Genomic DNA, 23,910 nt, shown 5'->3' with positions numbered 1-23,910 from the left:
CTCAGCCTCCTGAGTAGCTGGGACTACAGGCACCTGCCACCTCGCCCAGCTAATGTTTTTGTATTTTTAGTAGAGACAGGGTTTCACCATGTTAGCCAGGATGGTCTCGATCTCCTGACCTCAAGTGATGCGCCTGCCTCAGCCTCCCAAAGTGCTGGAATTAGTTAAAATTATTTTAGAATACACTACTATTTTATATTATTTCTCCAAGAAAATGCATCCTGGTTTCCAACTTGAAATACAGGAATAAATTTAAACAATAGATGCCAGGATTCCTCCCACCTCTGCATGGGGCCAAATGAGAGATGGGACATTGTAGACCCCACAGAGAGGGGATGGGACATGGAAGAGGGACCCTGGAGTCCCTGGCCATATCTAGGATTGTTTTGGCAGAGACAAGTCCTCTCCTGGTGTTCCTGTTGTTATGTCAAGGACCTGCACCAGCTTGGTATTGATAAGGAAAGCACATGCAATAGTGATGGAGTGTGATAAAGGACTTAATATTTAAGTACCAATAAAGTATTTGCTGAAAACTTAAACCTGTACAATGCCATTAGCCTGGAGAGGCATGCAGCATAGTACCGTGAGGTCTGGAGAGACGCAATCATGTGCTTGAAGCCTTGCTCTGCTCCTCTTTAGTTTCTTGAGCTGTCCATAAGACTTGGGCTTGCTGAGTCTCAGTGTGCTCCTGGGGAAAACGGAGCCCCAGGGCCCACACTGCTCTGTCACCATGCTAAAGCACTTAGCATGCCAGCCTGGCCGTTTTTTGGAATCCCTTGCCACGTGGGCCTTGCCACATGTCAGGGACTTAGTAAGTTTAAGCAGAACAACTCAGAGACTTAGTGGTGAAGGGAAAAGGGCCTCCTCGATATAGCTACTTTACAATATCTTCCTTTTTTTCAGTTTCGTCATTTTATTCTCATAAACTGTGGAGCTAATGTAGACCTGTTGGATATTCTTCAACCTGATGAAGACACTATATTCTTTGTGTGTGACACCCATAGGCCAGTCAATGTCATCAATGTGTACAACAATACCCAGGTACTTTTTGTGCTCTGCCCTCAAACTGTCTGTACTTTTTATGCCATGTACAATGTCTCACCTGGTGTTCTTGGTAAGGTGTGTGTCTGACTATCCTGTGGGATTGGAACAGCCTGAACACAAGAACTTGGTCTTTGTCATCTTTTTTTTTGAGAGATAGGCTGGAGTACAGTGGCACAATCATGGCTCACTGAAGCCTCAAACTCCTGGGTTCAACTGACCCTCCTGCCTCAGCCTCGTTAGTAGGTGGGACTACAGGCACATACCACCACGCTCAGAAAATATTTGTTTATATTTTTACTTGAAATGGAGTCTTGGATGGGCATGGTGGCTCACACCTGTAATCCCAGCACTTTGGGAGGCCAAGGCGGGCGGATCATGAGGTCAGGAGATTGAGACCATCCTGGCTAACATGGTGAAACCCCGTCTCTACTAAAAATACAAAAAATTAGCCAGGCATGGTGGTGGGCGCCTGTAGTCCCAGCTACTTGGGAGGCTGAAGTAGGAGAATGGCATGAACCTGGGAGGTGGAGCTTGCAGTGAGCCAAGATCGTGCCACTGCTCTCCAGCCTGGGCGACAGAGTGAGACTCCGTCTCAAAAAAAAAAAAAAGAGGCTGGGCGCAGTGGCTCAAGCCTGTAATCCCAGCACTTTGGGAGGCCGAGATGGGCGGATCACGAGGTCAGGAGATCGAGACCATCCTGGCTAACCCGGTGAAACCCCGTCTCTACTAAAAAATACAAAAAACTAGCCAGGCGAGGTAGGGGGCGCCTGTAGTCCCAGCTACTTGTGAAGCTGAGGCAGGAGAATGGCGTAAACCCGGGAGGCGGAGCTTGCAGTGAGCTGAGATCTGGCCACTGCACTCCAGCCTGGGTGACAGAGCGAGACTCTGTCTCAAAAAAAAAAAAAAAAGAAAAATCAGCCTGGAGTTACTTTTAGACAGGAGTTTTAGTCATCTAGGGGTTACACATCTTCATGTCCTTTATCAGAGGCCAAGTTGTGGGGCATTCATTTTATTCATGTATGACATAAGAGGATGCTGTGTTTCTAGACTTAAGTAGACTAGATGGTCCTCAAAGAATTGTTTTCAGATTTTCGTAATTTCTGCATACCACGTATGGTGTAACTCTGGTGCCTCACTGGTAATGAAAACAAGAAAATTCCTTGGAAGCCTGGAACTCTTATTAAATTGGTAGCTATTTGTATGAACAGGAAACTGAGTCAGCTTATTAGGAAATGATGAGATTCTGCAGAAGAACATATTGTGTAGTTTTCCGTAGAAAGAGGAGAGGCTTAATTCCTTTTTGTTTTGAACTTAGATCAAATTACTCATTAAACAAGATGATGACCTTGAAGTTCCCGCCTATGAAGACATCTTCAGGGATGAAGAGGAGGATGAAGAGCATTCAGGAAATGACAGCGATGGGTCAGAGCCTTCTGAGAAGCGCACACGGTTAGAAGAGGTGTGTTTGGGTCTCTCACAGCCATCCCGGAGGAACTTGCACTCCCAGAGGTCAGAGGTCATCCTAAAGGCTGCCAGGCCCAGGTGTACCTGAGGGCAGTGGGAAGTGGAGAAGTTAACAGGCATGGATGCTGACCCTGGGCTCTGCTGTCCCCTGGTTGTGTGGCCTCAGGCAGGTTACTGGACTTCCCTGAATAGTGGCTTATCTATCCAATAGGATCCTGTCAGATAAAATGAAATTTAGGACAGCTCAGCTCTGCAGCTAGATAGCAAAAAAATAATGTAGAGAAGCAATAAATAGTGCAACTCCCACCCCTTCCTTTCCTACTGTCTTCTAGCATCACTCACTGTGCAGTCACTGCAGAGGAGCAATGTGGGTCTGCATCCCTTGGCCAGGCCCAGTCCCAGACAGTTACTCCAGGGGAGGTATCTTGTATGTACAGATACGAATGGTTTTCACCATGTGGACCTTGGGTCTGAGCTGCTTAGCGATCTGGGGCTGGGCCCAGGGGCCTACCCAACACTATGGCTTCTGCCAGATGTAAAACGATAGGCAGAAGGTGGTGATTCCTATAGCACGGAGGGCCATAGGATGTTTTGAAGATGCCCTCTGGCTCCCGATCTTGGTGTGTGACCTAGAATTTGCCCCCGGAATGTCCTAAGGTCTTCTCTTCATCCTCAGCCTGACATTTCCCAGTAGTGTGCTTTTGGGAAGTCTTTTTGAGCCATATTTGAGACATTCAGGACATTCTCCATTTGAGGAAGGGGCAGTGCCCTTAAAACTGAGGCATGCTTCTCTCTTCTTTCTCACCTTTGTCACCCCTTTCACTAGGTTTGGGTGTCTCATCAGGAATCTCTTGGATCTACTCTTATATTTCCTTACTTCTTGCCCAGCTCTTTGTCTGTTCTATTTTTTGGAAGACTTTTTGGTCTTTATTTTATTTTTTTTCCCTGCAGACAGGGTCTCTCTCTGGCCTCAAACTTCTTGGCTCACTCAATCTTCCCACTTCAGTCTCCCAAGTAGCTGAGACTGTAAGCACATGCCACTACACTCAGCTTGGTTTTTATCTTCTAATCTTTGATTTGTGAGAGGTCTTTTTTGTTCTCTGAATTTTTTTATATATAGCATTCTTTTTTTTTTTTTTTTTTTTTTTTTTTTTTTTTTTTTTTTTTTGAGACGGAGTCTCACTCTATCGCCCAGGCTGGAGTGCAGTGGCCAGATCTCAGCTCACTACAAGCTCCGCCTCCTGGGTTTACACCATTCTCCTGCCTCAGCCTCACGAGTTGCTAGGACTACAGGCACCCGCCACCTCGCCTGACTAGTTTTTTAGTAGAGACGCGGTTTCACCATGTTAGCCAGGATGGTCTCAATCTTCTGACCTCGTGATCCGCCCGTCTCGGCCTCCCAAAGTGCTGGGATTACAGGCTTGAGCCACCGCGCCCGGCCATAGCATTCTTTTAACTATTGATGAGCTGCATTTCATTGGTTCCCAAATATCAGTGTCTAATGGGATTTTCCCTGGAAACATTCATGTTCTACAGGTAAGTCTTGAAATTTTCCATTCTGACTAATAAACATATTTTTTAAACACTTACTATGTGCCAGGTACCAGTTAGGCCCTGGGGTGCAGGGATGAGAGCAAAGTCCTGCCTTTGCAAAGCTTTCCAGTGGGAGAGACAGATACTGATCATGTAAATGAGCACAATTAGGGAAAGCTTTCAGGTACCAAACGTGAGTTAGCATGGGATGAGCCAGGAGGATTCCTGGGCAGAGCATCCATAGACACTGCGGCTCTGAGGTGGGAAGGAAAGTTTCAAGGAAGGCTCGGCCAGCAGTGCCAAAGGAACAGGCCAATGAGAATAGCCCAGTGGGTTTGGCAACAAAGAGAAGGTAGGTTGTCTTGATGAGATGCAAGAAAATATCAGCGTTTCCTTTTACATACTTAACACATCAATTTGGAATCTATGTTTGTAAATGTTTAACATAATATTCATGAAATATAATAGGCATAATTTCCCACCAACTTTTTATTTTGAAGTTTTTTGAAATGTATGCAGTGTTGAAAGGATAGTACGGTGAATATCCATATATCTTCAATCTAGAGTCAACAGTGGATCATGACTGTAGGTGGTCTCAGCTACTTGGGCGGCCAAGGCAGGGGGATTGATCAAGCCCAGGAATTCGAGAACAGCCTGGGCAACATGAAGAGACCTTATCTCAAAAAAAACAAAAACAGTTTTTCACATTTGCTTTCTCTCTACATATTCTTTTTCCTGTATCATTTGAGAATAAGTTGCAGAAACTATGATATTATTTTTTATTTTTTATTTTATTTTTTCTTGAGATGGAGTCTCTGTCACTGAGGCTGGAGTGCAGTGGCACAATCTCGGCTCCCTTCGACCTCTGTCTTCTGGGCTCAAGTGATTCTCCTGCCTCAGCCTCCCAAGTAGCTAGGATTACAGGCGTGCACCTCCACACCCAACCAGAAACCATGATATTCCACACATTCTTTCGTAAGCAGCTCCTAAGAATAAGGACATTCTTCCCCATAAACACAATGCCATTGTCATGCAGAAGAAATGAATAATATGCTAATATCAGGTAATATTCAGCCCATATTCAGGTCTCTTTAATTGTCCTCAAAATATATTTTGCAGCTATTTTTATTTCTGAACTATTCTTCAATCAAGGTTAACACATTTAGCTATTTCTCTTTGCTGTCTTAACCTAGAACTGTACCTTACCTCTTTTTTTTCTTTTGTTTTGTTTTTAATGACACTACAGGCCAGTCATCTTTTCTTTTTTTTTTTTTTTTTTTTCTTTTTTTTTTTGAGACGGAGTCTCGCTTTGTCGCCCAGGCTGGAGTGCAGTGGCCGGATCTCAGCTCACTGCAAGCTCCGCCTCCCGGGTTTACGCCATTCTCCTGCCTCAGCCTCCCGAGTAGCTGGGACTACAGGCGCCCACCACCTCGCCCGGCTAGTTTTTTGTATTTTTAGTAGAGACGGGGTTTCACCATATTAGCCAGGATGGTCTCGATCTCCTGACCTCGTGATCCGCCCGTCTCGGCCTCCCAAAGTGCTGGGATTACAGGCTTGAGCCACCGCGCCTGGCCGCCAGTCATCTTTTCTAATATTTACTACTACTTGTTTCTTCCTGGAGTACTTTAACTTGCTTCTCTATCCCTGCATTTTCTATGATCTGTAAATTAGGTCTAGAGCCTTGATTTTAATAACATTAAGCATTCTTGAGAAGAATACTTTTTATATAATTAAAACCTGTGCATGATTTATAACTAAGTATGTGTATATTAGAGGTATATTCTTAGAAATTTTTTTACCGGCCTGACATGGTGACTCAAGCCTGTAATACCAGCATTTTGGGAGGCCGAGGCGGGCAGATCACCTGAGGTCAGGAGTTTGAGACCAGCCTGACTAACATGGAAAAACCCCGTCTCTACTAAAAATACAAAAATTAGCCAGGAGCAATGGCAGATGCCGGTAATGCCAGCTACTCGAGAGGCTGAGGCAGGAGAATTGCTTGAACCCAGGAGGCGGAGGTTGCAGGCCGAGTGGTGGAGGCCAAGATCGTGCCACTGCACTCCAGCCTGGGCAACAGAGTAATACTCTTGTCTCAAAAAAAAAAAAAAGAAAGAAAGAAATATTTTTACCAAACTAGACAATACAGCAAGACATGGTCTCTACAAAAAATAAAATAAAATAAAAATTAGCCAGGCATGATGGCACGGTCTCATAGGCCCAGCTACTTGGGAGGCTAGAGTGGGAAAATGCCTTGAGCCCAGGAGGTTGGTTGAGGCTACAGTGATCCATGATCGCATCATTGCACTCCAGCCTGGGCAACAGAGCAGGACCTCATCTCTTAAAAAAAAAAAAAGAATGAGGCCGGGCGCGGTGGCTCAAGCCTGTAATCCCAGCACTTTGGGAGGCCGAGACGGGCGGATCACGAGGTCAGGAGATCGAGACCATCCTGGCTAACACGGTGAAACCCCGTCTCTACTAAAAAATACAAAAAACTAGCCGGGTGAGGTGGCGGGCGCCTGTAGTCCCAGCTACTCGGGAGGCTGAGGCAGGAGAATGGCTTGAACCCAGGAGGCGGAGCTTGCAGTGAGCTGAGATCCGGCCACTACACTCCAGCCTGGGCGACAGCGAGACTCCGTCTCAAAAAAACAAACAAACAAACAAAAGAATGAAATATTTTTATTAATAGGGGTGCACATTCAAAGAGGTTTAGAGACAATAGTTTATAAATAATCGTTTTAAAGAGTTTTCCTATAGGTCAGGCGTGGTGGCTCACACCTGTAATCCCAGCGCTTTGGGAGGCTGAGGCAGGCGGATCATGAGGTCAGGATATCGAGACCATCCTGGCTAACACAGTGAAACCCCATCTCTATTAAAAATACAAAAAATCACCCGGGCCTGTTGGCCGGTGCCTGTAGTCCCACCTACTCGGGAGGCTGAGGCAGGAGGATGGCGTGAATCTGGGAGGTGGAGCTTGCAGTGAGCTGAGATTGCGCCACTGCACTTCAGCCTCGGCAACAGAGTGAGACTCTGTCTCAAAAAAAAGAAAAAGAGTTCTATTATAAAGAAAAGAGGAGACATGAGGTCAAGAATCATTTTTGCTTGTCTTTTAAAGGTGGGATGTTAGAGCTGGACCTCAGCAGAGATGAGATTCCACTATAAAAATAACCGTAATTATACTTCTTCTACAGGTGCTATGATATCCTGGTTCAGGTCACAGGTTTCACATTTTGTATCTGCTATAACAGCTTTGTGACCGTAGTCAAGTGACTTAACCTCTATGTGCCATTGTAAAATGAAGAGAATAACTGGACTTACTTCTTTTGGTTCCTACTGATGTTTAACAAATTACTCCAGAACCTAGCAGCTTAAAACAACCTTTTCCTTATGCTCATGGATTCTGTAGGTTAGCAATTTGGGCAGAGCCCAGCAAGGTTGACATCTTTTTGCTCTGTGATATCTGGGCCCTCAGGTGGGGACTCAATGGCTAATAACTGGAAGCATGGCTCAGATACCTGCTGGGATGGCTCCAAACCAGGACTGCTGAGCCAAGCACCTGCAGAGTCTCTCCATTGCATGTGGCTTCCTTACAACATGACTGCTCAGGCTTCCAGTATGAATATTCCAGTCACCTGGGCAGCCACTGCATGGCTCTCCCAACCAGCTTTAGAGTACCTCAGCAGCCTGTACCCACAATGGAGGGGACAAGACCCCACCATGCATTGTGAGAGGGTCAAAGAAATCTCAGGCTATGGGAATTTTGTTACTTTATTGACGCATAATGTCTACACAATTCACTAGGTAGTCCAATTCAATGAGATTTAACAAATGTGTAAAGATGCAACCACCATCCCACCGTGATAGAGAACAATTCCATTACCCACAAAAAGTTTCCTCACCAGGACCATGACTTTTTTTAATTAAAGTTTTTCTTTTGAGATAATTATAGATTCACATGTAGTTGTAAGAAGTAATATAGAAAGATCACGTATAGGCCGGGCACGGTGGCTCACGCCTGTAATCCCAGCACTTTGGGAAGCTGAGGCGGGCGGATTACGAGGTCAGGCGATCGAGACCATCCTGGCTAACATGGTGAAACCCCATCTCTACTAAAAATACAAAAAAAAATTAGCCGGGCCTGGTGGCGGGCGCCTGTAGTCCCAGCTACTCAGGAGGCTGAGGCAGGAGAATGGCCTGAACCCAGGAGGCGGAGCTTGTAGTGAGCCGAGATTGCGCCACTGCACTCCAGCCTGGGCAAAAGAGCGAGACTGTCTCAAAAAAAAAAAGAAAGATCACTTATGTACTTTGTCCAGCTTCCCCAAATGGTAACATCCTGTAGTATAATATCACAGTCAGGATGGGAGGCTGAGGCAGGCCAATCGCTTGAGCCCAGGAGTTTGAGACTAGCCTGGGCAACATGGCAAAACCCTGTCTCTACAAAAACTACAAAAATTAGCCAGGTGTGGTGGTGCACTCCTATGGTCCCAGCTACTCAGGAGGCTGAGGTGGGAGAATCACCTGAGCCCAGTAAGTCAGGCTGCAGTGAGCTGTGAGCGCACGACTGCATTCCAGCCTGGGCAACAGTGTGAGACTATCTCTAAAGAAAAAGCCTCCTCTCTAAATTTATAAATCATGTGATTTTTCAGTTGGCACTCTAAAGGTTAGAAATTACTGTGAAAGTTCTGCCAGAAACTGAATATGTCTATTCCATTTATGCATTCAGAAACTGCCAAAATAACCCATGTGTATTGCTCAAAAAAAAAAAGATACAGAACATTTCTATCACTGTAAGGATCTCTCTGTTGCCCTTTTCTAGCCACACCCACTTGTCTGCTGCCTGGTAACCACTAGCAAGCTCCATTTCTGTAATTTCATTTCAACAATATTATGAAAATGGAAATGGAATTATACAGTATGTAGCCTTTTGGGATTGGCTTTTTTTCACTCTGCATAGTTCTTGGAGATTCATCCACATTTGCTTGTATCAATGGCTTATTCCTTTTTTCGTCCATCAGCATTGTGCAGTTTTCAGTGTATAAATTCTTTGTGTTTTGTTAGATTTATACCTACATAAAAACATAAACAACTTTTTTTATTTCTGCGTACTAGCCATAAATATATGGACACCAAAATTTAAAATACAGTATCATTTGCAGTCACTCAAAAAAATGCATAGTCTGCTGTTGTTAGGTAGAGTGTTTTAGAAATGTCACTTACATGGTGAGAGTTGATGGTGGTGTTGAGTTCTATTTGCTTGCTGCTTTTCTGGCTAGTAATACTTTCAACTCTTCAGAAAGGGGCATTGAAGACCCCAACTGTGATTATAGATTTATTTGTTTCTCCTTTCAGTTCTATCACTTTTTACTTCATGTATTTATAGCTGTCTTGTGCACACACATTTAGGATTGTTGTGTCCTTTTGGTGGATTGACCCTTTTATTCACTTAGTGTCCCACTCTGTCTCTGGTAATTTGTTTTGCTCTGAAGTATGATTTATCTGATATTAATATTGCCACTCCTGCTTTCCTTTGATTAATGTTTGCATGATATATCTTTTCACATTCTTTAGTTTCATTCTGCCTATATTACATTTGTAGTGAATTTTTTAAAACAGCATATAGTTGGGTCGTATTTTTAAATCATGGTTTTTTTGTGTTTTTTTTTTTTTTTTTTTTTGAGACGGAGTCTCGCTCTGTTGCCCAGGCTGGAGTGCAGTGGCCGTATCTCAGCTCACTGCAAGCTCCGCCTCCCGGGTTCATGCCATTCTCCTGCCTCAGCCTCCCGAGTAGCTGGGACTACAGGCGCCCGCCACCTCACCCAGCTAGTTTTTTGTATTTTTTTAGTAGACGGGGTTTCACCATGTTAGCCAGGATGGTCTCGATCTCCTGACCTCATGATCTGCCCGTCTCAGTCTCTCAAAGTGCTGGGATTACAGGCTTGAGCCACCGCGCCCAGCTAAATCATGTTTTTTAAAGCCATTCTCTATGTTTCAATTGATAAACTTAGCTCACTTACATGTATTTTAATTATTGACATGTTAGGGCTTAAGTCTGACATTTTATTTTCTGTTTCCTGGTCTCTGTTTTTTAAATTCTGTTTTCTTTCTTTTTCTTTTTCTTTTTTATTTATTTATTTATTTATTTACTGAGATGGAGTTTCACTCATCACCCAGGCTGGAGTGCAATGGCGCGATCTTGGCTCACTGCAGCCTCCGCCTCCCAGGTTCAAGCAATTCTCCTGCCTCAGCCTCCTGAGTAGCTGGGACTACAGGCGCCCACCACCTCGCCCGGCTAGTTTTTTGTATTTTTGTAGTAGAGACGAGGTTTCACCCTGTTAGCCAGGATGGTCTCGATCTCCTGACCTCGTGATCCGCCCGTCTCAGCCTCTCAAAGTGCTGGGATTACAGGCTTGAGCCACCGCGCCCAGCTAAATCATGTTTTTTAAAGCCATTTTCTATGTTTCAATTGATAAACTTAGCTCACTTACATGTATTTTGATTTTTGACATGTTAGGGCTTAAGTCTGACATTTTATTTTCTGTTTCCTGATCTCTGTTTTTTTAATTCTGTTTTCTTTTTCTTTTTCTTTTTTATTTATTTATTTATTTATTTTTTGAGATGGAGTTTCACTCATCACCCAGGCTGGAGTGCAATGGCACGATCTTGGCTCCCTGCAGCCTCCGCCTCCCAGGTTCAAGTGATTCTCCTGCCTCAGCCTCCCGAGTAGCTGGAATTACAGATGCCCACCACCACGCTCGGCTAATTTTTTGTAATTTTAGTAGAGATGGGGTTTCACCTTGTTGGGCAGGCTGGCCTCGAACTCCTGACCTCAGGTGATCCGCCCACCTCAGCCTCCCAAAGTGCTGGGATTACAGGTGTGAGCCACTGCGCCCAGCCTGTTTTATTTCTTTTTCTTTCCTCTAGTGTTTGTGAGTATATCTCCTTGTATAGATTTTTTAGTGGTTCTTTCAGGTGATTACGTTACATATCCATAACTTATCACAGTCTACTGGTATCATCATTTTACCAGTTGAGTCATACGTAGAAATCTTACCTTCTTTTTTTTTTTTTTTTCTGAGCTGGAGTCTCACTTTGTCACCTAGGCTGGTGTGCAGTGTGCAGTGGCACAATCTCAGCTTACTAAAACCTCCACCTCTTGGATTCAAGCAATACTCCTGCCTCAGCCTCCCAACTAGCTGGGCCCCCAGGTGTGCGCCACCATGCCCAGCTAGTTTTTGTATTTTAGTAGAGATGGGTTTCACTATGTTGGCCAGGTTCATCTCAAACTCCTGACCTCAGGTGATCCACCTGCCTCAGCCTCCCAAAGTGTGGAATTATAGGCATGAGCCACCATGCCTGGCCTTCTCTTAATGTCCTTTACTCTGCCCCATTTATAATATAATTTTCTTAAATATTTCCTCCACATATACAGTGTTATAATATTTGCTTTAGTAATCAAGCATAATTACAAACTCAAAAGGATAAGGAAAACCTATTGTATTTACCTCATTTTTGCTTATTGTATTTTTTTCTTCCTTTCCAGTGTTCCAAGGTTTCTTTTCCATTTTGTTTCTATTTAAGAGTCTCCTTTAATCGTGGAGAGCTGCTGGAGATAAATTCCCTTAGTTTTCCATCTTTGAGAATTTCTTGGTTTTTTTTTTTTTATATTCCAAAAAGATACTTTTACTGGATATAGAATTCTGGGTTAATACTTATTTTCTTTCAGCATTTGGAAAATACTGTGCCACTGTCTCTGGCTGCCATGGTTTCTCATGAGAAATCCTCTGTCATTCATGCTTTTTCCGTGTCATTAAAGTCTATTTTTCTTTGGCTGTTTTTGAGATATTTTGGTTTTGTTTGTGTGTTCAGAGTTTTAATTAGGATGTTAGGATGTGTCTTAGTGTGGATTTGTGTCTCTCCTATTTGTTTCTTTTATTTTTTTTTCAGTCTTGCCCTGTCGCCCAGGCTGGAGTGCTGTGGCATGATCTCAGCTCACTGTAACCTCCACTTCCCATTACCCAGCTTCTTGAATCTGCGGGTTTATGTCTTTTTTTTTTTTTTTTTTTTTTTTTTTTTTGAGGTTGAGTCTCACTCTGTCGCCCAGGCTGGAGGACCTGCAACCTCCGCCTCCTGAGGGATTATAGGCATGTGCCACCATGCCTGGCTACTTTTTTTAGTAGAGGTGAAGTTTTTCCATGTTGGCCAGGCTGATCTCAAACTCCTGGCCTCAAGCAATCTGCCCACCTCGGCCTCCCAAACTGTTGGGATCACAGGCGTGAACCACCACACCCAGCCAGCAGGTTTATGTCTTCTGCCAAATTTTCAGCCATTATTTCTTCAAGTGTGTTTTCGGTGCGCCCTCATTCCCCTCCTTCGGGGCACTGATGACGTAAGTGTTAGCTCTTTTGTTGTAGCCCCACATGTCCCAGAGGTTCTAGTTTTTTTGGTCTATTTTTTCTCTGTTGTTCAGACTGGGTAATTTCTGTCTTTCTGCTAGATCACTCATTCTTCCCTCTGTCCCCTTCATTCTGCTCTCGAACCTATTTGCTGAGTTAATATTCCAGTTGTATTTTTCAGTTCTAAACTTTTATATATATATACATATTCTTTCTTTCTTAAACTTTGTTTAGAACACTTGTCTCGTCTTTATTTTTTTTTATTTTTTTTTAAAACGGAGTCTCACTTTGTTGCCCAGGCTGGAGTGCAGTGGCATGATCTTGGCTCACTGCAACCTCCGCTTCCCGGGTTCAAGCGATTCTCCTGCCTCAGCCTCCTGAGTAGCTGGGATTACAGGCATGCACCACCACGCCCAGCTAATTTTTGTATTTTTAGTAGAGACGGGGTTTTGCCATGTTGGTCAGGCTGGTCTCAAACTCCTGACCTTGTGATCCACCCGCCTCAGCCTCCCGAAGTGCTGGGATTACAGGCGTGAGCCACCACACCCGGCCCCTTGTCTCTTCTTTAGATCTCTTATTTCTTGCTGAGGCTTCCCGGCTTTCATTTGTTTCAATCGTTTGTCATTGCTCGTTGAAGCATTTTTATGATGGTTGCTTTAAAATCTTGGGCAGATAATTCTAACAACTCTGTCATGTCATCATCTTGATGTTGGCATAGGTGGGTTGTCTTTTTTCATTCATTTTGAGATCATCCTAGTTCTTGGTATGATGAGTGATTTTCAAATGAAACCGGGAGATTTTTGTATTATGTGATGAGATTTCATGTCTTCTTTAAGTGTTCTGTTTTAGTTGGCTTTCTCTGACACAGCTCTGGCAAGGAGAGTGAGTGATGCCAGGTAGAGATAAAAGTTCAGGTTCCCCATGATGTCTATCACCTGGGGCAGTGAAGGTCCAGGCTTCCCACTTTGCTGCCTCTGATACCCTCCTAGCAGGGAGGGGAGGAATTTCTCATTACTGGAAGGTGGGGGTGGAAGTCTAGGTTCTCCCACCATTGGTTCTCCCACCCAGAGGTGGGTTATGGACTTGTGACCAACCAGCAGAGGTGGCAGTCTTAGTTCCCTCCTTGGCCTCTCTGATACCACCAGACAGAAGGATTTGGGTGCCTTGCTACAGCTTCGCAAGGATGGGAGCCTAGGCTCCCACTAGGCCTTTGCCGGGGTGGATATGGATGTTCTTGGTGGTGTTGGCTAGAGTAGATGGGCTATTGCCTAAAAACTTTCTGTCTTGGGAGGCTGCTCCTTCCCAGTCCTTTGACTAGACAGAGCAGCTTTTGTGGGGTTTTTTTGTTTTGTTTTATTTTTTTGTCTGTACCTGTTGGTGTTTCTAGGTTGCTGGCTTTTCAGCTCCAAGTCTGGCATGTATGAGCCAGAAGGAAAACTCAAGGAACGCTGTGTTGTTCCTCATGTCCCAGCGTCCCTAACTGCTCTGCCTTCACCTCTACCTTTCGGAGTCTTACTTTGTTTTTTTTGTTTGTTTGTATGTTTTTGAGGCAGAGTCTTGCTCGGTTGCCCAGGCTGGATTGCAGTGGCACAATCTTGGCTCACTGCTACCTCCACCTCCTGGGTTCAGGCAGTTCTCCTCAGCCTCCCAAGTAGCTAGGATTACAGGCATGTGCCACCACGCTCGGCTAATTTTTGTGTTTTAAGTAGAGGCGGGGTTTTACCATGTTCGCCGGGCTGGTCTTTAACTCCTGACCTCATGTGATCCGCCTGCCTCTGTCTCCCAAAGTGCTGGGATTACAGGCGTGAGCCACTGCGCCCAGCCTTACTTTGTTTGATCTATGATGTCGAAGGGTTTTCGATATATTTAATGAATGTATGGGGAAAAATATATCTACTCCCTCTTCTGAGAAGCAGGAGTCTCGGGACCATGGATTTCTAAACCTACCACGTTATTCCATGCCTTTGTTTTGAAGATTAAATGAGGTTGTGCCTGTAACATTAGAGTAGTTCCTAACGCATGGTAGAATATAAGAAATGTTAGCTCTCGTCCTTCCAGATGTGGAAGCTGGTACAGAGTGGGTGTGAGCTTACCTTAGATCCCATAGTGCTGTATTCATCCAGCTAGGGTGGATGAACACAGTTTTGCCTGGAGCAGGTGCTTAGGAACCCCCCACTCTTTTTGCTCACAGTGTCTGGAGAGCTGGGAGCCAGAAGGGGTCGCAGTCATCCCTTGCCTCCATGCTTCTCTTCTGTAGGAACAGGCTGTGCTCGGGGCACTGGTGTGTGACCATGTTCTCTCTCAGGGGTCTGGGCCTACTGACTTCTGCCAAATTGGAACCTTCTCAGGCTGTGGGGAAAAATTCCTGGTGCATTTGCCCCACCTTTTGTTCTCTTTGTCCCTGTATCAGGAGATAGTGGAGGAAACCATGCGGAGGAGGCAGCGGCGAGAGTGGGAGGCCCGCAGGTGAGTCTGCGCTTCCAGCTGCTCCCAGCACCAGGAGCCCACTTGCCTGGTGCTCTGTGGTGCCACCCATACCTCTGACTTTCTGTCTCAGGATAATTCATTCAGTTTAGAACCTTTGGGCAGTGGTTCTGAGAGTGAACCTGTGGCCGCTGCATTAGAGAAGAGCTCCAGGCTGTTCCCCGGTCCTATGAGTGACAGGACAGCCCCAAGGTCTCCCAGGTACATGCCATCCATTAGAGACCATGGCCTCGGCTCTTTATTTTTATTGAGTTTTTCCAGTGTAGATACTTTGATTTACAAATTATTTGTAAGAAGTGCTCAAAAATTAAAATATTGGAAAGGTTATTCTAGCTTGAAGTGAGCATGCAGCAGTGCCCTTGAGGTGGGTCCTGGGGGAAGCCCTTGCTGGATCTGTCATGGAAGGTTTCCCAGGCCATCCAGCTGATATTCCCCCCGTTTCAGCTGAGGGCATGCACTCCTGCCACTGCCACAGGAGGAAGGCTGCCCCCTCGGATAAGGACAATGTAGGACAGGTGTGGTGGCTCACGCCTGTATTCCCAACACTTTGGGAGGCCCAGGCAGGAGAACACAGGAGAGTTCGAGGCTGCAGTGAACTATGATTGTGCCATTGCACTCCAGCCTGGGTGACAGAGCAAGACTTTGTCTCTACAAACAAACCAAAAAAGGATAATATAAAACCATTTCAGGAAGCATAAGGAAAGAAAAGTGAAAATAATCCATAATCACACTTTCTAATTCAAAGAGATTCTGGGTTTGGATTTCTATTCTTGGGTTATACATACTTGTGCATATTTTACATGATATACATCTGATTTTGCATCTTTCTACTTAATATAACCATTTAAAATAGTTCTGAATAGGCTTTCTAAACAGCATAGGACTTAATTGGCAATTTCCCTTTTTGAAATGTAGGTTACTTCCAGTAGTGTGCCATTATAAATAAGGCTTCAGTGAATTACTTTGTGCACACAGCAAGTTTTGTCTTGCTTTTTCGTTTGAATTGTAATTATGGGACAATTTCTCTGAATTGGAATTCTGGAACTATACCACTTTACATCATACATTGCCACTGGCAGTTTGTGTTAATTTCCCAATGTTACACATATACATTCTGCTAGAGTCAATAAGTGGCCAGATGTGGTGGCTCATGCCTATAATCCCAATACTTTGGGAAGCCAAGGTGGGGGGATTGCTTGAGCCCAGGAGTTTGAGACCGACCTGGACAACATAGTGAGGCTTTGTCTCTATTAAAAAAAATTTTTTTTTAATTAGCTGGGTGTAGTGGCACATGCCTGTAACCCCATCTACTTAGGAACTTAGGAGGCTGAGTTAGGAGGATCACTTGAGCCCAGGATGTCAGGGCTGCAGTGAGCTGTGATCACACCACTGCAATTCAGCCTGGGAGACAGAGCAAGAACCTGTCTCAATGAAAAAGAAAAAACTAAGTCAATATGTGAAAACAAACAGTACCATGATTTAATTTGCATTTCATTGAATACTGTCAAGTTTAGCATTTTCCCAAAATATTTGGCTTCGTGTACTGCTGCTGCTTGTTGAAGACCCGCATTTTATGTCATTACAGAAGAGACATCCTCTTTGACTACGAACAGTATGAGTATCATGGGACATCGGTAAGTACTAATAGGTGCAACTCACTATAAAGTTCTGACTCCAGGGGTCAGTGTCCTCAAATGTGAAGAAGAAACACAGATTATAGAGCCATAAAAGCCTGGTTTGAATCTGAGCTCCATGCCTTCCCCGTGTGACCTTGGGCAGCTGTTGCAAGCTCTCTGAGCCTTAAACGCCTCCTCCTCTGTAAAGAGAATAATCCTCATTTCAGAGGTAATTATTAAGATGATTGTTTGCACCCAATAGGTGATCAAAGAAGAGCAGCGTTTATTTTTGCTTATCATCAAAAATACAGAATGAGTTTGTACCAGTCTCTGTGCGAGAAGATAAAACGCTATAGACTTCTAACAGCACATCAGTGTGTGTCTTTTATAAAACAGAATTTAGTGTGGAAAACCTACTATGTTGATAGTGTTGAGCAGAGCTCAAGGCCTTAAGGAGCCCTAAAAAATCAGTTTCAATAAAACATCCTGTATTTAGTGTTAGAATTTAATGCTGGGACTTTGAACTCTGACACCGTATTTCCAGTGTCCCTTCTATTGTCAAGGTTCCATTGTCCTTTGAAGGATCATCCTTTGCTGTCTCTGCTCAGTCCTTGCACATGGAAAATTCTAAGCAGTTGGTGGGGAGGGTGTTGATGCTAGCTTAGAGAAAATACCTCCCTCCAGATACATGGGGTAAATTCCCTTGGAAATTCTCTCCCTGGAGGAAGCCCACATCTCACGACAAAGGGGATCTTAGGGTCTTCTGGTCACACACCAGTCTTCCTCGAGGTCTTACCAAATAGAGACCCTCTGCTTATGGAAGTTAAATGCTCCGATGTGGACAGCCCTGCTGGAAAGACCCTCCTCACAAGAGGTCCTGAGGCCCCTCCCTCTTTAATATTCAAATAATTGGACCCAGGGCTCTGCCTGACCTAGCCTTTCTGGGAATGTGTTTGAGGACGCCAGCCAAGTAGGAGGAGTGTGCGGACGCAGAGCCAGGCAAACGATGGGATCTTCTGACTTTCAGGATTCAGTGCCTGCCTCAGGCATCGCTGAGGAACCCAGGGAGATGCAAAGAGGCCCCAGCCAGTGCTATACCTGAGCTGCCCCTACAAAGTGAATTCTACCCTTGCTACAGGATAAAATACACAGACAGTAATGATTTTAGCTAGCAAAGGAGTTACTTTCAGTCCTCTTCTTCTCAGTTTAGCGTGTACTCATCCCACATGTCGGGCTGAATCCACCCACATTCCCTGGCCAGCCAGACCCTCCATCCGCAGGCGTTTGCCAGGGACCTTCTGGCTCAGGTCCAGCCTGGCCTCATGGCCCAGCCCCAGCACATGCCCCTCCCATGAGCCTTAGACTTCTCTGCTTCCTTGCAGTCAGCCATGGTGATGTTTGAGCTGGCATGGATGCTGTCCAAGGACCTGAATGACATGCTGTGGTACGTAGCCCCTGCGGCAGCTGTGTGAGAGTGTTTGTTGCCTTGGTCAGTGCCACCTAAGCAGTTCTGTCCTCCCACAGGGAGGGCACTTCCTCTGTCCCCACCAGGAGTGTCAGACACAGCCCCTTTCTGGGAATGTGTGTGATTCTGGTCTTCCTAACTGAAGCTCTGGGAGCTTCACACAAACATGGGACTTGGAGTGTCGGAGAATGCAGAGGAAGAGGATACAGTACAGCTTCACCCTCCCCACTCCTGCTGCTCAGCCTGTGCTCAGTAAATTCAAGTGACAGGAGGAGTGTGAGGTTTGAAGGAGGCAGCCTTTGCAGTGGCTCACATCCTAATCTTACATCCATAATCCCAGTACTTTGGGAGGTCAAGACAGGAGCATCACTTGAGTGCAGGAGTTTGAGACTATCCTGGGCAATGAAGTGAAACCCTGTCTCAAAAGAAGGAAAAACTGTCCGGGCGTGGTGGCTCACCCCTCTAATCCCAACACTTTGGAAGGCCAAGGCAGGTGGATCACCTGAGGTCAGGAATTCGAGACCAGCCTGGCCAATATGGTAAAACCCTGTCTCTACCAAAAATAGAAGAAAAAAAAAAATTAGCCGGGCGTGGTGGTGGATGCCCACAATCTCAGCTACTCAGGCGGCTGAAGTAGGAGAATCACTTGAATCCGGAAAGCAGAGGTTGTAGTGAGCTGAGACTGGGCCATTACACTCCAGCCTGGGCAACAAGAATGAAACTGTCTCAAAAATTAGCTGAGTGTGGTAGTGTGTACCTGTAGTCCAAGCTGCTCAGGAGGCTGAGGCAGGAAGATTGCCTGAACCCAGAAGTTCAAGGCTGCAATAAGCTACAATTGTGTCACTGTAGTCCAGCCTGGGTGACAAAGTGAGATGCTGTCTCTAAAAAAGGAGGCAGCTCTTGCTAGGCATCCTTGCAGCCCTGGCACACGGTGGCAAAATTTGATGTAGGAAGAACCATCCCTCCTCTGAGTCCACTGTGCAGGCTGCATCTGGCATGACTGAGCACAGTGGGGCCCAGTCACTCTTGCCGTGGGCTGGCCATCATGTTGGGGAAGCCAGGCCTTGCCTGGGTCTCATAGGTAAAAGATGAGCCTGAAGACAAGAGCCTTGAAGCTCTCCAGAGGCCTAAACACTGCTACTCTACATCCTGCTACTTTAAGCTGTAGGATGAGTAGATGTGAACACAACTAGGGTCCCCTGTGCTGGGGGCAGGTGACATGAGGGACTCAGAGAGATGAAGTGATACCAGGGTCACCAACAACTCAGCACAGGCCTCTGCCATGGTCCTACATCAACTCCACTCTGAGTGTTGGGGTCAGGAGCGCAGGACAAGAGCAGAGCATGGCCTGGGAGTGGACAGGAGTGCTGACTCCTGTTACAGCTGCCATGACTGCCCTAGGAGGTTTTCCTCCTCTGAGTACTTAAAGCTCCCACAGTGGCAGACACTGCACTGCAAGGCCCCAGTTACCCGTCTAACCTCTTCATCTCAAGGAGAGAGGCCACCTGACTGAGGCAAGCCAGGGTCTGGCCCCACTGGCAGGACGTTCCCCAGAGTGCTGAGCTTGGGCCCGTTCCATCATCTTACTCCATCCCCCAGGCCTCATGGAGTCCAGGTGGGCTATAGGCCGTCTCCACTGCCTTCTCTTCCTCCAGGTGGGCCATCGTTGGACTAACGGACCAGTGGGTGCAAGACAAGATCACTCAGTAAGGACACACTCCCTTGCCTTGCAGGGTCAGCCCTGTGCTGTGGCCAGGTGCACAGCCTGACCATAGCCACTAAGTTTTTAGCAGGGTCTCTGTAGGGTCCTATTGAGAAGTGAGGACTGGTCCTCCTCCTTGGGCCCAGGCATTTGTCACTGAGGAAGGGCTAACTAAGTACCAACCAAGTGACCATGGCCTTGTGTGGCCTCTTCATCTTGCAGGTAGAGCCAGCCTCCCCAGTTATCTCGCAGTGCCCTGCTTGTGCTCGGTGCTATGGGCAGGGCCAGGCTTAGAGACAGGTGCTAAGATGTGGCCCTTGCAGTAGGTTGGGGTTGGGGGAAGACAACACAGGAGCAGGTTGGGGGCGGGATGAGAGACCCTAGTGAAGACCCTGAGTATCTTGCCAAGGATAGGGGTTTGACCCCAAAGGTAAGGGGAAGGCTCCAGAGGATTTTAAGGGGTCTGGTGTGAAGCAGAACCCCTTTTTGCCCTCAGTGGTGGGCTCCCCATCTGATAGACTGACGGTGAGCTGCAAGGCTGCCTCAGAATGCAGATGTTGTGGGGTGAAGTGGGGGTCGGCTGCTTCTTTCATCCCCGCTAATGCACGAAGTGGGCCATCTTTCTCTAGTGGCCATCAGGCAAAACCTCTTAGGGATTGGCATGGACCTAGACCCCAACATGCTGGCCCTCTCCTAGGGGACCCATGTAGATGTCCTCAAGCTGTCACCTGGCACAGCCCTAGGCACAGCCTCCAGTTGGGCGCTGGTCTCCTCATGCAGTTTGAATAGGCCCCATGCCACTATTTCCTGCCTCCCCAGCCCTGCCCCTGTCTGGGTCCTGCAATGAGGCCCACAAGGCAGGAGAAGCCTAAGTTTCAGGCCTGGGGCTGCTGCTTGGACAGGTCACCTTGGCACAGCCCACTGCCTTGTTGGGCCTCAGTCCCTTCCTGTGTTAAGAGTAGCATGGAATCTGTGCACAGATAATGTAGGGGCTAGAAGCACCATGGTGCATGCACTGATAGGCACTGTTCCTGGTCTGTAGCAGTCTGTCAGGTGAGGCCCCACGGTCACTGTCGTGGTTGGTGGCCCTTTGGAACCTAGAGTGGCGTCTTCCTGCTCTCATTGTGCTCAGTGGCACTTCCTGTACAGGATCTGTACCTGAAACTGTCCCTATAAACTTTACGAAATTAATGAGGGCAGGGGGAAGGGAGAACTGAAAATGCTTCCTTCTCCTTACTCAGTGCCCTGCAATCATGAAACTCTTCCTCTGCTGCAAACTCTGCTATCTCAGTGTAACAGGTCTGTTACTGCACAGCGGACATATGGACCTCCTGGTCCTATAACACATTTTGGAGGCCGAGCGCGGCGGCTCACCCCTGTAATCCCAGCACTTTGGGAGGCAGAGGTGAGTGGATCACCTGAGGTCAGGAGTTCGAGACCAGACTGGCCAACATGGTGAAACACCGTCTCTACTAAAAATAGAAAAATTAGCTGGGCATGATGGCACATACCTGTATTGTAGTCCCAGCTACTCGGGAGGGTGAGGCAGAAGAATCGCTTGAACCCAGGAAGCGGAGGCTGCAGTGAGCCGAAATCATGCCACTGCACTCCAGCCTGGGCAACAGAACAAGACTCCGTCTCAAAAAAAACCAAACCAAAACAAACAAAAAATTTTGGAGAGCCTACCTGAAGCCCCTTATGGGTATTTGCCGTGGCTAGGTGCCCCTTCGCTGTTCGGTGGGCAGGACCCAGAGACAGCCCAAGGGGCCACTGGGCTCATTGAAATATGGGCTGTCACTGGTGCCCTGCCTGTTGACGGGGCAGTGTCAACCTTTGATGCATAAACTGCTCGCAGCAAAGACAGTTTCTGGTTTTGAAAGGCATTTTAGGAAAGTTTTCTCCATGCAACCGGCACCCCCTTTCTCTTCTGATTTGCTGGCCTCCTTGGAGATCTTGTGGCCTCCTCGGAATCTTGTGGCATATTATAACCCTTTCTTAATTGGAAATGACCCAGACACCCAACAAGCATCTAAAATAATTTTAGGATTTTAAGCTACATAGAAAGTTTGCCTACAAGCTTTCATAACAATTTACATTTCCTGCATTTTTAAGTTTGCCTAGATTACTTATGAAAACTGAGATACTAGACAAAACTAGTCATCATTTCAAATTATTGTTAACCTTTTTCTTTTTTTGAAATGGGGTCTGTCTCACAGGCTGGAGTGCGTTGGCATAAACAACTCACTGCAGCCTTGACCTCCTGGGATCAAGCAATCCCACCACCTTAGCCTCCCATGTAGCTGGGACTACAGGCGTGTGTCACGATGCCTGGCTAATTTTTTTTATTTTTTTGTAGAGATGGGGTCTTACTTTGTTGCCGAGGCTGGTCTTAAACTCCTAGGCTCAAGCAGTCCTCCCTCAGCTTCCCAAAGTGTTGGGATGACAGATGTGAGTTGCCATGCCTGGCCTTCTTAATCATTTTTATAACCTGTGACCATCAGATGTTCACCTAAGAACCTTAAAGTTAAATGCATATGTATTTTTGCTGACAACTCAGAAGATTCAGCTGTTATCATTAAACCAACAATATTAATCTTATTTGTCAAAAAATCATACAAAGATCATTCTGGTTTTGGTTAGGTTTATAGTCTTACAACCTTTTATGCAAAGTCCTGACACCCTAAATATCCAGTAGAGACAAATATAAAATCGTTCGGTCAATAAACTCAGAAAAAAGATGTATGCTGATAGTTTTGAAGACATTTCTATTTTTATTTTACCAATGATTGTAAAGCCAGCTTATTTACTAAAGATCATTTAAGTCACATGAACTTGAAAAATGTTTGAACTTACTTACTTTATGAGCACTCATTTATTTATAAGCCAGTTTGGTGCCGTGTAGACACAACATATAACAAAACACATGTACATACACCTAAATTTATTTTAACCCACATACACACACATACAAAGGTACAGCTTTTACTGCAGAACTCTAGCCATGAGACAGCTCACCAGTTTATAAAAGAGGGTGGATCCAAATTATTTCTGACAAAATTGGAACCATTCACATAAATAAACTTTGTTTATCCCAATAGGTAATTCAATGAAGGCTGTGAACTAAAATTTTGAATAAAGCAGTTTCTATAGCAGTTTGATTTTAAAACTTACCCTTTCTTCTTTTTTCTACTTTCAAGTTTTCAATGATTACATTTTAGCTACAACTGGCTGAGCTGTATAAGCAAAACAAAATCTCCAAGTAGCTCTGAATTAGTAATACCATAAACAGTGAGTCTTATCTCAATACCAGTAGCTTAATAACACCAGATTCAAAGCAGGCAGAAAAGAGACTGGGGTGATGGCTCATGCCTGTAATCCCAGCACTTTGTTGGGGGTAGGAGGATTGCAGGAATCCAGCCTAGGTGACATAGAACCCCTCTCTACAAAAATTTAAAAAAAAATCAACTGGGCATGGTGGTGCACACCTGTGGTCCCAGCTACTTGGGAGGCTGAAGTGGGAAGATTACTTGAGCCTGGGAGGTCAAAGCTGCAGTGAGCTGTGATTGTGCCACTGTCCTCCAGCCTGGGAAACAGAGTGAGACCCTGTTTTAAAAAAAGAAAGCAGACAGAAACTTTCCTCATAGTTTTTCCACAGGAATTCCTTCTTTCTTTCTTTTTTTTTTTTTTTTGAGACGGAGTCTCGCTCTGTCGCCCAGGCTGGAGCGCAGTGGCCGGATCTCAGCTCACTGCAAGCTCCGCCTCCCGGGTTTGCGCCATTCTCCTGCCTCAGCCTCCTGAGTAGCTGGGACTACAGGCGCCCACCACCTTGCCCGGCTAGTTTTTTGTATTTTTTAGTAGAGACGGGGTTTCACTGTGCTAGCCAGGATGGTCTCGATCTCCTGACCTCGTGATCCGCCCGTCTCGGCCTCCCAAAGTGCTGGGATTACAGGCTTGAGCCACCACGCCCGGCCTGGAATTCCTTCTTTTAGTGGGTAAGTTATATATTGCACTAACCTGATGAAGACATATATCTCTTGTCTTCCCAGTTTTACAAGATGCAGCCCAGTGCCCAGCTTGGAGTAACCAAATCAATATTTCTCATTCCAGCTGAGACGATATACACCCAACAAAAATGCAGACACTAATCACTCCACTCCACACCCAGATTTGATGTGGCGAGGCTCACACTTGCCCTTGTCAGCCCTCAGCACC

General features: G+C 45.8%; 1 protein-coding gene across 13 annotated transcripts in view; it reads left to right on the top strand.

The window, feature by feature from the left end:
- The window catches only part of CDC45 (cell division cycle 45), a 43,920-nt gene that overhangs the window by 1,923 nt on the left and 18,087 nt on the right, over positions 1 to 23,910 (top strand). For 7 of the 13 annotated variants that reach the window (XR_012419012.1, XM_074004468.1, XM_015457434.4 and 4 more), the window contains exons 4-9: positions 904 to 1,041; positions 2,360 to 2,503; positions 14,842 to 14,897; positions 16,501 to 16,549; positions 17,914 to 17,975; positions 19,652 to 19,702. Coding sequence is in view for 12 of the 13 variants with exons in the window: in XM_074004468.1 (XP_073860569.1) it covers positions 904 to 1,041; positions 2,360 to 2,503; positions 14,842 to 14,897; positions 16,501 to 16,549; positions 17,914 to 17,975; positions 19,652 to 19,702 (500 nt within the window). In the remaining variant the exon portion in view is untranslated. Of the gene's footprint in view, positions 1 to 903; positions 1,042 to 2,359; positions 2,504 to 7,153; positions 7,209 to 14,841; positions 14,898 to 16,500; positions 16,550 to 17,913; positions 17,976 to 18,055; positions 18,577 to 19,651; positions 19,703 to 23,910 lie in introns of those variants that run through there. The other 6 variants (XM_045364012.3, XM_045364011.3, XM_074004472.1 and 3 more) reach the window with 4 other exon arrangements.

The sequence above is a fragment of the Macaca fascicularis genome, chromosome 10, assembly GCF_037993035.2.
Source record: "Macaca fascicularis isolate 582-1 chromosome 10, T2T-MFA8v1.1".
In the NCBI taxonomy this organism is placed as follows: domain Eukaryota; kingdom Metazoa; phylum Chordata; class Mammalia; order Primates; family Cercopithecidae; genus Macaca; species Macaca fascicularis.
The sequence above is the reverse complement of the archived record's forward strand: the minus strand, read 5'-3'. Positions and strand labels throughout refer to the sequence as shown.